Source organism: Suillus bovinus, assembly GCF_016758785.1.
Source record: "Suillus bovinus strain UH-Sbo-P2 chromosome Unknown EDB93scaffold_10, whole genome shotgun sequence".
In the NCBI taxonomy this organism is placed as follows: domain Eukaryota; kingdom Fungi; phylum Basidiomycota; class Agaricomycetes; order Boletales; family Suillaceae; genus Suillus; species Suillus bovinus.
Window position 1 is genome coordinate 222,998 of NW_024542066.1, and position 12,201 is coordinate 235,198.

At 47.2% G+C, this 12,201-nt stretch overlaps 5 protein-coding genes across 5 annotated transcripts; 1 reads left to right on the plus strand and 4 right to left on the minus strand.

Moving 5' to 3' along the window:
- Positions 1 to 295: 295 nt before the first annotated feature.
- On the minus strand, positions 296 to 832 carry EDB93DRAFT_1079941 (mitochondrial import translocase subunit Tom22; the record flags this gene model as incomplete). The annotated part of the gene is made up of 2 exons (XM_041445496.1): positions 296 to 373; positions 449 to 832. 2 exons carry the CDS (start codon positions 830 to 832, stop codon positions 296 to 298), a joined length of 462 nt encoding a protein of 153 aa, XP_041310604.1.
- Positions 833 to 1,157: 325 nt separating this feature from the next.
- On the plus strand, positions 1,158 to 4,329 carry EDB93DRAFT_1079938 (uncharacterized protein; the record flags this gene model as incomplete). The annotated part of the gene is made up of 15 exons (XM_041445495.1): positions 1,158 to 1,212; positions 1,276 to 1,375; positions 1,434 to 1,480; positions 1,587 to 1,626; positions 1,680 to 1,771; positions 1,922 to 2,105; positions 2,161 to 2,256; positions 2,442 to 2,797; positions 2,911 to 2,966; positions 3,015 to 3,142; positions 3,199 to 3,301; positions 3,404 to 3,617; positions 3,670 to 3,839; positions 3,887 to 3,916; positions 3,964 to 4,329. The coding sequence occupies 15 exons, from the start codon at positions 1,158 to 1,160 to the stop codon at positions 4,327 to 4,329; spliced, it is 2,037 nt and encodes a 678-aa protein (XP_041310605.1).
- Positions 4,330 to 4,568: 239 nt separating this feature from the next.
- On the minus strand, positions 4,569 to 6,939 carry EDB93DRAFT_1319706 (uncharacterized protein; the record flags this gene model as incomplete). Its single annotated transcript, XM_041454888.1, has 7 exons — positions 6,707 to 6,939; positions 6,205 to 6,652; positions 5,987 to 6,151; positions 5,879 to 5,934; positions 4,879 to 5,800; positions 4,717 to 4,828; positions 4,569 to 4,670 (listed from the first exon to the last, which is right to left on the minus strand). The coding sequence occupies exons 1-7, from the start codon at positions 6,831 to 6,833 to the stop codon at positions 4,569 to 4,571; spliced, it is 1,932 nt and encodes a 643-aa protein (XP_041310606.1). The 5' UTR covers positions 6,834 to 6,939.
- Positions 6,940 to 6,949: 10 nt separating this feature from the next.
- Positions 6,950 to 9,116, minus strand: EDB93DRAFT_1222095 (FAD binding domain-containing protein). Its single transcript, XM_041451157.1, has 3 exons — positions 8,250 to 9,116; positions 7,231 to 8,192; positions 6,950 to 7,166 (listed from the first exon to the last, which is right to left on the minus strand). The coding sequence occupies exons 1-2, from the start codon at positions 8,952 to 8,954 to the stop codon at positions 7,347 to 7,349; spliced, it is 1,551 nt and encodes a 516-aa protein (XP_041310607.1). The 5' UTR covers positions 8,955 to 9,116; the 3' UTR covers positions 6,950 to 7,166; positions 7,231 to 7,346.
- Positions 9,117 to 9,183: 67 nt separating this feature from the next.
- On the minus strand, positions 9,184 to 10,323 carry EDB93DRAFT_1247495 (uncharacterized protein; the record flags this gene model as incomplete). The annotated part of the gene is made up of 5 exons (XM_041452594.1): positions 9,184 to 9,301; positions 9,357 to 9,565; positions 9,635 to 9,896; positions 9,955 to 10,047; positions 10,103 to 10,323. 5 exons carry the CDS (start codon positions 10,321 to 10,323, stop codon positions 9,184 to 9,186), a joined length of 903 nt encoding a protein of 300 aa, XP_041310608.1.
- Between the last annotated feature and the right edge of the window lie 1,878 nt (positions 10,324 to 12,201).

Sequence of the window (12,201 nt, forward strand, 5' to 3'; positions counted from 1 at the left end):
TGCGAACCTTCTCAGCATGGGCTAAGAAGTCGCTCAAATGCCACCCGACCCCAGGTGAAACGAGAGCATACGTGCGTGTACTGCTTAATGAACTGAGTAGAGTTTTATTATAGCATGATCAAATAACACGTGGGTGACGATTCGCTGCAACACACGATGTGTTTCTGCTGCCGGCGACGTGGATACTGCGGAACGCGAGAGAATATTGTATGAGGTACACGTGTGCATAAAGTATCTCAGTACTTGTAACTGCTGGAAAGCTGAAAGAACAACTTGAAAATGGACTGGCTTTTTATCAGAAGCCGGGCGGAACGATACCCTTTTGAGCCTGATTTGAGCCGGGTGGAGGTGGGTAAGCTGATCCCGAAAGCATCTACGATCATTAAGAATCAGCAAACAAGCCATATCAAAGTGACGGAAGAATATAATCAGTCGTTGAAACGCTTACCTGCTGAGCACCTTGTTGTTGCGCAATCATTTCGCGTTCCTGCGCTACTATCTTTGCCTCATCTTCCAAACTCAGGGCAAGGGGGAGCCCTACAAGGAGGGCGGAAGTGGTGACTATCCAGACGATGTTACCAATGACTTTTCCGCTGGTCTTGACGAACGACGCAGCTTTTAAAATTTTGGTAGAGATGTTGTGTCTGGTGGTTGGAGGCACTATGTCTACCAGTGCACTTATACGGTCATACAAGTTTTCCTCTGCCGAAAGCTCAGAAGAGATTGAAGAGATTGACTCTTGAGAAGAATGGCGTGAAGATGATGATGAAGCATAAGGAGAGTTGCCTGAAGACTGTGGGTCTTTTTCTTCTACGATCTCGACTTTGACCATGGTTTGAACACAAGACTAAAAAATTGGAGCCGACGTGAGAGTCTGGACTTCGGTGCCGGCAATTCCTTGATCGGAGTTTGTATTCTATTTGTCATAATCCGTCTTATCCAAAAACGAAATCTTGCCGAATCAACAGAATTTGCGACTAAACTCAGTGCCTAAAAAGGAAAATAATTAGATTTGGGATTTCGCTGTCAATATCCCTATTACGGCTGATTATGACTTGTGGTATTATAAGTACACGGATGGCCCAATATGAATGATTCCTCCTTGTCCTCCTGTTATTTCTTCTTAATTATATCAAACTATACCACCGCACCCTAATATGCAGAACGGTGACCATGTTCGCAATGACAATGGGCACTCTTTCTCGCATCCTGGTAAGTTCGGTTTGAATCGATCATTACTAATTGTCAATTCTCACAATGTCACACCTCCCCAAGGCCTCATTCTCCCAACTCAATCTGTTCAGAATCAGATTCACGAGTTAGCAAAGACCCTTCCGCCTCCAAGGAAGCAAAACACCGCGTGTGATGCCTGCAGGTTTGCGCAGCATGCTGGTGATCGGCGTCTGCAAACTTATTGACTCACATCACCACAGGTCCCGAAAGGTCAAATGCAATAGACTTCCTGGCGAAGACAAGGTAGGTAATATTTAAGCAATGCTGCTGACAATTATCTGATCTATTCTCCATTATTTCAGTGCCAGGTGATTAGATTTTTTCCTTATATGCTTGACCACAAGGTTCTGAAGATAAACGTCAGCACTGCTTGTCTAAGAACTATCCTTGCACGTCAGTAATTCTTCATATCGAATTGTTAAGCCGTGAGCCGACCCGTTATTTAGCCATTTCGTACAACAAGCGACCAGCGAAAAGAAGCGTAGCGCTGCCGCTCGGAGGCCGAGAAATACATCAACAAGCTCAAGGTTAGCTTTGTGTGCTCCTATCTCGTCTCGCTTATTCATTGTATATTCGATTTTCGATCTTTCTGTCATTTCGCTATTTCCGCGTAATCTTCGTCGCTGCCGCCGTCTCGCTTGCCTGTCATTCAGTACCTCTCCTGTATCTGCTGGGTACGACACTGTAGTTTTTTCGACTCATCATCTAACATCTGTCAATAGCTCATCGCCCATCTCTGAACATAACACTCCCCCTTGGTTTAAAGCCGCATTTGGTCCATGGAACTCTGGGCGTCTACAAAGTTATGGTGGTCTCAGCATGCAATCCACTACTCCAACGCTTCTTCATCACCTGTTTGCTGCGCCGGAAAGGTGGATACCGTATTCTGTTCGCCTCGCCTTGCTGACTTATCTCGTCACTCATCAGCGACTCCACATTTATGTTCAAATCACGGTCATCATCAGGCTATGCCGCATGGGGAGACATGGCATCCAAACTTGAAGACGAAGCCTTCCGAGCAGAGTACGTGACATTTACCCCTTTTCCTCTTACATTACGTAAACGATCGAAATTATCGCGTTATCGTGTTCCATGATGGTTACTTGAAGAGTCTCTTCGTAATGGTTTTACAGTCCTTTTTCATTTACCGTATCGATTCATTCCTGATAGGCTGTTGCTGATCCGTCCGGTTTTGCTTCTGATGACAGGTTCGCCCTTGACCTAGTTGAAGTTTATTTCCAGATAGTCCATACCCGTCTTCCTCTTCTCAACCCCTTACAATTCCGCGCGCGCTTAAATCTCCAGGCGACTCAACAAAGACCAGTGATTGCAAAGCAGGATGAGCCATTACACCCAGCCCTTATCGCAACGGTGCTTGCCTGGGGTGCAAAATTCTCCGAACATCCCCTTCTGGTGGCAGATCGCCAAAGGAATGATGGACAGAGCCTGCTCGCTAAAGCGCTCATCAACCGCACCCGAGAGTTGGCCGAGTCATTAAAAGTGCACCGTATACCAAACACAAATCATGTCGTTATTTCGTTGCTTATCGAACCTTTGCAATGTCGTACGTATTTTATTTCGCTGACCTAGCGTTTACTCATTATGCAACAGAGGATCCACGACTTGACAACGGTAATTTTGATCTAATTGTTTTTCACTGCTGCGGCTGATAGGGAGCAGGCTTCCACGGGTTCTGGCTCACTAGTGGGATACGTAACTTACTTGGTCTACAGGTAAGTATAATGATGACATTCGAAAGTTCCATTCTAAGTCATTCGAAGATCAATCACAAATCCGTGATGGTGCTTATCAAAGATCCCGAGGCGCGCGGTACTATGATTTTCGCTTGGTGGATGGCTTGCCTGTCGGATGCGTTCTCCTCATTTTATTACCGCCGGAAGCCCATGCTGTAAGTTTGTTTAACGAGATGTTTTCTATACCGAACACTAATATCCGCCCATGTAGTGATGACGACGACTATGACATTGACTTCTACACTGCTGATCAGAATGCCCAGGAGATTACCGACCCCACGGCTCCATCTCCTAGAGAACAACTTGAGGTGAGAGTTCAGAATTCCGTTCTACGAACACTCATACTTACATCATGCTTAGTTTTTGGTCGGTAAACTCTAATCGGCGCTTTTAGAGGTGTACTTACACTTTATCAGGGGTACTATCAAGCTGCACACGCCCTTGCTCGGATCTCGCGGACAATCGCTCGTCAACTCTGGAGACCATCTACAGATCAAGACGGCATCCCCCTTGATTGTATCCTGTCGTACATCTCGGATCTAAGCAAATGGAGAGATGCTCATTTATCCAAGGTTGGTGTGCCGCCTAACTTGGAGGCTAATTGGGATTTCGTATCTGCGGTCTCTGCATGTCAGTAGTCGATATTTCATAATGGTGTTGAGTCTACTAAAGCTGTCTTCAGGTGCAAGCGATGCTCAATATCATGTCACCTGGGTAGCCCTTTTCTTTGCGATGGATGAGTTTGGCATCCGTGACGACGCCTTCACGCCAAGTACTATCAATCAGGTGGAGACTGCAAAACGTAAAGTGATGGAAGAAGCCCTGCAAGCTTCCTTGCGCATCGCGGCGCTCGTAAGTGGTTGTGGTTTGGCGAACTACCACTACTGATTTTTTCCAAGGCTGGAGTACTTACTTCGAATGGTTACTTGGTATGCTTGCCTTAAAAAATGCCATTGTATCAATTAACTCCGTTCAGAAACTGGACCCTGCGGTCATGCATGTCAGTTGTATCAACGCTGGAAATTTACTCGCTCGGTTGGGTCGTCCCGAAGTATTTCAGTGCATCAAGGCGTTGGAACAATACAGCTATGCTTATGAAGAGACGAAGGAACATGCACGGGAGATCAGTCGCGAGTATGACGCTGCGCTGCAAAAGGGTCCGAAAAATTTCAATGAAATGGCTAGTGCCATCAATCAATCATCTCGTGCCCTCCACGAGACCATGAGCGTCGATGCATTAACCAACGGCAACGGCAAGCACCATGGAAATACGGTGAGTCCTTTTTCTTTAATTCCCGAGGCGATAGGCTCATGTATGATGCGCCAGTACATGTCGATTTAAAACGTTATTATAGGCTTTATAAGCCCTTGATTATTTTCGTCCTTGTAGATCAGTTACTTGCTGTCCCGTAAGCCCTTATCTGTGAAGGCTTGTTGTTTACTCTTCTCCTAGCCCTTCCTGCATTCATACGGACTCACATTTTCGTTTATGTAGTTATTCAAGCCTCCCGTTTGGTTTCACCATGTTGTCTAAATAGTACGATGTACTGTAGCAGGATATACTCCAGATAGCGATACCCTTCATCCCAGGCGGACGCTTTTGATAACTTTGGATATACCAGACTGCTCGCCTGTATATTTTGAGGCATCGCCGATACCACCTTTGTAAACAGCACGCTGTGACTGACACCCTCTTTTTGGCTTGCTCGTATTTTTGGCGTTTTTTGACACGCGGATTGCGTACACTCTTTGACCTGTGCGGCGTTAGTCCCTTATTTTTCATAATGGCCCGCGTGACCGAGCGCGGGCCAGATGCCTCATCATGTTCACCAAAGACAAGTCTATCGGGATCAGATGAGAAAGTCCAGTGACATGAAAAACTGGGGCTTACCGCTCGGCCGCCCGAGCCTCCTCGTACTCCATCTTTTTCTTGTTCTTCTTGTCCGCGGCTTGACGTTTTACGAGTTCGTAATAGCCGTGTGCTGCAGCCGTGTCGCTATCATCATCATCCTCAATATCAACATCTCTCCGTCTCTTTTTGCTGTGGTTGCTTGCGTCAGTAATTTCGGGATCCACACCATCCAGGTCATCTCCGCCCATTCCCAGAGTTCCGGCCTTTCGCTGCCGCTCTTTCTCCATTCTCTGTTCCTTTTCTTTCCTTCGTTCGCGGTAAGGAATGTCATCATCACCGCCCACTGCATTGACACGAGCGTTCTGGCGCCGCGCAGCAGCACTTTCAATGCGTGACACATGGAAACGCAAGCTCTTCTTGCGTGCCTGTTTGTCGGTGGCGTCAGCGTGTTGTAGAAACGTGGCTTCACCAAATGCGTCTGTGCTAGCAGTGTCAACGGGGGCCGAACGCTTCTTCTTTGCAAAAGTCGAGGCCGCCTCAAAGTCTGGCTCGACGAGGTCAAAGATTGGTTGTCCAATTTTATCATCGGAAGTCTTGCGTTTTTTCTTGGGAGGCTTAGTTTCGATCTTGTCTTTCTTGGATGGCTTTTTGGGTTTGCTCTCTGCGTCCATCAACAGATCTACAAGCTCGTCAGATTCGAGACCCTTCGTCATCAAGATGCTCCATAAGTCAGGTGTGTCAGATCCTGGTTCGGCGTAATCGTCTTCGTCGTCGTCGTCGTCTTCATCGTGCGAATTGGTGCCAACGCCCAGATTTTCTAGCATGACGAGTGATTGCTTGAGAGTGAGCAAGCGATTTAGGACAGGGTGCTGTCTCAGGAGTAGAGGACGACCTGCGTATTTCTCCGAGGAGCGAAGGTGAAGATAGTACGCGAGGGTAGTAGCATAGGTCAGGAGAGCCTCTGCAGTGTAAAAAAAGAACTGGTTGGTCAGACATCCTGATGCATCATGAATAAAATAAGTTGGAGGTGAGAACTTACGATAGTATACGTGCAGAAGTCCGAGTTCAATTCCGTCAGTTTCTTTCTCCGATGTTCTAAATTGATAATGAGCATGAATGTTGGAAAATAAGTGACATGAAAACTGACGCTGCAATTTTTGCCTGCATTTCGATGAGATTACGGGCCGTATCATCCCAGTCACGGGCCAAGGCAAGAGCTTCTGGATTTTCTCTTTCTAGGTGCTGCAAGATGGACTTCTTGTCGTTTAATGATATATCAATTGTGGGCCCTGATTGTTCCTCTAGGGAATCTCTGAAAACAATGTAAGCCACGGATAACAGAAACAGACAAATGATACCACATACTCAACCTCAGCATCGGATGCTGGTTCGAGACCTTCGCCCAATCCAAAATCGTCCTCATGAATAGCATCCCGAGCCTTCAGCTGAAGTTTACGTGCTTCCTGTTCCTCCAACTCGTTTGCCTCTTCGTCTTCCGAGTCGATCTGGGCAGCATTGGAGGAGTAATACGCTGACTTGCTTCGGCCCCAAGATTCATCCTCAGATCCAGTATCTGAAGGAGATGATGCCTTCTTCAACTTTGTCTTGGTTTTACTTTTGCTCTTGGTGACGACTAGGTCTTCTTCGTCGTCTCCCTCTTCATCATGTGCAAGTCCGCCGTCGTCCTCGTCTTCAGCTTCCTCTGAATCCTCGTCTGATACCCCTTCGAGAGCAAAAACCTCGTCTTCGTCCCCGTCTTCATCCTCGACATCTCCATCTCCATTCAAAAGAATCTTATCCCTGGACGCATGGACTAAGATAATGATAATTTTCAACACCAAGGTATTTTCGGGTTATAAGAACGTACACTGATCCTCTTCGTCTAACTCAATATCAGAAGCCTTGTTCCACCGTTTTATTTTGCTGTCCTTGCGATCCACTGGCCGCGGCTTCGAGCGAGAATTACTCTTACCGGATGGACGACGGCGAGGCATACTTGAGACTTTGAGGTTTGTAAACGCCGTACACTGAAAAATAAGTCTAAAATTAGAAAACCGGCTGCAATAATTATTGATTTGTTCCCGGTGGTGACTATGCGACTGTCAGAAGCCTAAATGCTTGTGTACTCAACGCTAGCGCTCAGCGTCGATCCTTACTCTGTGAGCACGAGTTGTTAGTGTGCCTGTGGACTATTTCGTTTCCTTCAGCACATCGTTCGAGTAAACGAGAGAGAAATGATCTTTTATTGGACTCCGACGTTTCAAAAAACAACTAATTGCCACAGACTTTGGTGTCATAACATATAGGATGGGCCAGCAGATGTCACAGTATGTACTTCCTCATTCACGTGTCCATCTGAGAGCCAATGATATTGATATTCCCGTGCTACAGCTGCAAGCTCGTTTACATTTCAACTAATGCCACCTCAGCCAGCCCCCCGGTACCGTCTCTACACCTTCTATCACCTTCTCGCCCCCTCCGCCCGCATTCAAACCTTCCCGTACCTTTTACTTGACCGATTTCCCAGCGAGCTTGGCTGCTTGGGCCCCCGCTTTGCGTCCAAATACAGCTCCAGCAGTCAGACCGCTACCTCCGGGGTAGTTGTCACTGAACAAACCACCAACCATTTCCCCCGTGCAGAAAAGGCCTTTAATTGGCGCATCTGTCTCTTTCGAAAGTACGCCAGCAGTATCCGGATCTATAGCGAGCCCGCCGAAGGTAAAGGTGATACCACACGCGACTTTTACCGCCAGGAAAGGTCCCTGATCTATTGGCAGTGCCCAGTTTGATTTTGGAAGCTGCAGCGCTCCCGTGGTAGACTGAGTCGAGAGTCCATCTTTGAACGTGGGGTCCCATCTCAGAGTTGGGTGTTCAGCTCGATGATTTTGGACTGCCGCATTATAATTGTGCACTGTCTTGAGAAAACACTCCTTGTCCTTGAGCCCTTTCTCAAGTAGTTTGTCTGCAAGTTCCTCCATGTTCCCAGCACAGATCTTCTCGACGATGTCATCTCCATATTCCTCTTTTCGGAGAAATGGAACCATGTCTGCACCCCACACTTGAAATGCACACCCTTCCGGTTGAAGAAGAATTTGTCGCCCAAACTTGGCATATGTGAAATTTCTGAAATCCTCCCCTTCGTCAACGAAGCGTTGGCCATAGATGTTAACCATGATACCCAGAGGATAGCCTGACTTCGTGAATTGATTGCTGAGCTCCCTGTCTCCTGTGTCTGCTGGTGCATTTGCATCCCAACACGTGCTGTGACACCCTGCCCAATCTCCGACAAATTTTGCACCAACAAGTTGGGTCATGGCAAAGCCATCGCCCGTGTTGTAAGGAGTGCCCCTGACCTGTACGTTATTTTAGTTGTTGTTTGTAAAGTTCCTCGAGCAACTGTCGCAACTTACGCGTGCCTTTTCCCATTCAGAGCCAAGATGTTTAGCCCGGAGCTCTGAGCTAGATTCATAACCTCCTGCTGCCAACACGACTGAGGAGGCTGAAAGATTCAATTCCTTGCCGTCTATCTGAATCACAAGACCCGTTATTGCAGTCTTTTCAACCCTGAGCCTTACGGCAGGAGCCTCGAACCAAATCTCCACTCCAGCCTTCTCTAGTGCCTTCATATGCGCCTTAATTAACCCCTTTCCGCCATCTTCGGTACTGAGTGCCATACCACCCCAGAACTTTTGCCTCCCATGCACTTCATATGCTTGGCGGTGGAATGACAGAATGAACGGAATATCTATGATCCGCGCGAGCCATTCTACCGCTTCTCTCGAAGATTCTACCATAGATTTCACCAGCTTAGCGTCTGGCTTATCTTGGCCAAGGCGCATAATATCTCCGGTGAAGTCCTCGACGGTATAGGGATCCATGTCGATCTTAGATGCCTGCTCTGGCGTGACATTGCGCACGATTGGGAGGAGATCTTGTAGTCCCTCGTGGACTGTTCGATGCGCACCTGCTGTGAAGTAGCCGTTGCCGCCGACCCAATCTTTGGGGGCTTTTTCGACAATAAGGACAGAGGTACAACCTGCCTCAACAGCCGCAAGGGCTGCCGAGCAACCTGCATGGCCGCTCCCGACCACGATGCAATCGTAATGCGTGGACATTCAGATTATTTCAAGTTCGGATAATCAAGAGTGCCTTTGCCACCTTTGTGTTTATTAGTGTGAGTTTCTCCAAAATACATTAAATATACATTGCTCTTTGTTCGCGTAGCAAGTCACGCTGGACACACGGCCGCCTGGTGTTAGACATGTGAGTACTCGCCGTATTTGGGATGCATTGCTTCACGTATCAATTGCTACCAGTACATAGCTTCCTTGATGAAAATGTATATTACACTCTGGAAGGATTCACAGCCGTGGTTCCGCCATCAATAACAAGCTCCTGCCCATTCATATAAGCTCCAGCAGGCGATGCGAGATAAACGGCAGTGCCTGCCATCTCAGCAGCACTGTTACGTTTTACCGTTAGTGAACGCCCTGGTTCACGAATCAAGCTTCACTCACGTTCCTGGCCTCTTCGCTGGTATAGACAATACCGGCATACCGACCGCATCAGTCGCAACTTGTCCTGAAATCGTATCGTATGTCATCTCGCTTTCATACACGCCTGGTGCGATAGCGTTCACTCGAACATCGATTCCTTTGAGAGCAAATTCTGTCGAAAGCATCCTGGTGAGGTGAGACCCTGCAGCTTTTGAGCTATTGTAGCAGAACTTTTACATCAAAGTCAGCGATGATACAGACAATCGAAGACGAGTTTGCTCACATGTCTCTGTGCAAACTTGACGAGTCCCGCTCATGCTCGTGATATTGATGACGCTTGAAGAAAAACCCTCTCTATCGTTATTCTTGGATCCCTTGTCGAGCAAATCCAAAAATGCAACAGTCACAAAGTAGATCGAAAAAGTATTGATTGCATAAAGGGAGCTCCATTCCTCGAACGATTCATTGTTGAAAAGATATTCACTGAGTGGTCCGGCCTCTTTTTGAGCAGTCGGCGATGGTTGATTCAACTCAGAGGAGAGAGGACCTGATTGGCCAGCACTTCGTTCGATCATGGTGAGTCACAAAACAAAAGGGAGAGTACTAGTAGGCGTCATACTTGTTCACGAGAATGTGTAGCCGTCCCTCTGCTTGGGATAATCTTGTCACACCAGCTTTAATGCTGTCCTTTTTCGTAACATCCATCTCTTGCCTATGTATTGTGTTTGATCAGCCCACACGAAACGCGAATGATCGATAAGTCTCACGCGATCAGAAGTCCCATGTCGTCTCCTTTAGTTGCATTCCACTCCGAAACCACACTGTCAAGAACTTCCTTCCGTCGACCAGTGATATACACTTTAGCCCCATTGGCAGCAAGACCACGAGCAATCATAAGGCCGATGCCTGTGCCGCCGCCGGTTACCAGTGCGATCAGGCCATTGAGATCGTATAACTTCTTCAGCGTAAAATTTTCAGGCATAGACATGGTGATAGACAAACTAGCAGTGATCAGCTCTCGAAAGACTGGCAAAATGATCAGGTTCACAAGACCAAAGCCCTTAGCCAACTGCATAAATAGAATCTCACCCCCAATCAGGCAGAAATCATACGTGTGTGGCAAAAGTCTATGTGCTTGGATGCTACATATGCATAGCAAAGGCTCTGAACATGAAATCAGACAGGTATTCGTTCACTGAACCTTGACTCACAGATGAATCCTTCGCATGTGGATCACGTTGTAGAATTCAAGCTGTCTCAGAAGTAGTAAGGCATGTGGGACCCCGGCTACTGTCGTGAAATGGCTTGCAGAGAAGGTAGCAGTTTGCTCATAATTTCAATTCTTCATCATGCAGTCAGTGATCACATGCATCACATGTGAACAAGATCCTTTTGAACCTTTTCAACATCATCCATTTCCAGAACGTAAAGTTTTCGCTAGGGCAAGAATGGAGGAATGATTTGTCCAGCGACCATCATCGTCAGAACTACTTGATGAATGTTGCCATGTTGCGACTTGGAATTTTTAAAGAACGACTCCGAGTCCAAGAAATGGCACTCTCGAACTCCCGTCAACCGTCCGAAGGTCAACCGTAGCTCGCGAAGATTGGGAATAGAAAAGAGGGACACGAGCTGTGTAAATTCGGTGCGTCGAATATTCGACTTGTTTTCGGAGTCGATGGCAAGAATGACTGGTTTGAGCTGCAGCTGGCCACCGAGTCTGGACGGTCCTACGGAAATGTCATCAAAGCTCGCATGATAGTGTGCACGAAACCCATCATTCCTTGAAATTCATCAACGTGGGTTCGCGATGAGCAGCGAGAGGTTCACAGGTTGTATTCCTAAAAGTTTATATACTTAAGCGCGTTTTTGAAGGCGTCGGACAATTGAAGCCGCCTCACAACTGCCGCTTTCTGTCACGGTCACACACAGGTCACACCATCATCATGCGGCACGAGCTGGTTCCTGCAACGGCCCCGTGGACAAGTTCTGGGGAAAGCCAATCAAGGTTCCTTTCCCTTGGTCTTCTAACAATGAACCTGCGGCGGCTCTCCTGACTAGTAGGCTTAAAGTTCGGATCCTTCATCGCTTACTGCCGTAGTGGTTCCGAAGCAAATATTTTTAACCAAGCTGTATCAATTGTGAACCCCGATAGGCCACCAGACTAGGAGGCACTGCATGCATCACCCTTAGGCCTTATCCCTGGAAATGGAATCATACTTGCTTCAAGAAGTGACAATGTAGAATCCATCCACACATTTACCATTAATATTCTTGAACCCATGAATGTGTTCAACCCTGTTTCTGACTGCATTGCAGATATACATGGGTTTCATCTAGACCTTCATGCGAAGATCATATCGAATATCAATATCTTGATTTGTGTGTCCAAGGTTTGCTCGTCTCCCATCCGACTTGGCGACGGTCGATTCTCGATCAGGCGGACCCCGATGTTGCTGTGTTCTGTCTATTCTTGAAGTTCGACCCTTCGGTAAAGGAAGAGAAGGAATGGGCCAATATTGCATTCATGTTATTTAGGAAAGACAGCGGGACAGATGCTCGAGTGTGTAGATCTCATTACACATCAGCTAGGACTAAACATGATCTTTGCACAGGGATACGGCTTGGCAAGGATATCTTCATTGAAACACATATCGTGGTTCAGAGCTACAGTGGAGCTCTTAGCGGTCTCATATAACGGCTTGCAGCATCCTGATCATTCACCGTATGGGTAAGCGTAGACCTCAAACTTTGAATTTTCTCCGATGTTCAACGACTCGTATAGTAGGGGATCTCACCCTGAATGACATAAAGCGTGCGGCTAATTCTGAACTGAACACGTTTAAGTGCTATCCCCCATGTACTC

Coding starts and splice junctions, on each gene's coding strand:
- EDB93DRAFT_1222095 (XM_041451157.1), bottom strand. CDS start 8,954: ATGTCCACGCATTACGATTGCATCGTGGTCGGGAGCGGCCATGCAGGT. Junction 8,193..8,249: donor CTGAATGGGAAAAGGCACGC/GTAAGTTGCGAC, acceptor AATAACGTACAG/GTCAGGGGCACTCCTTACAA.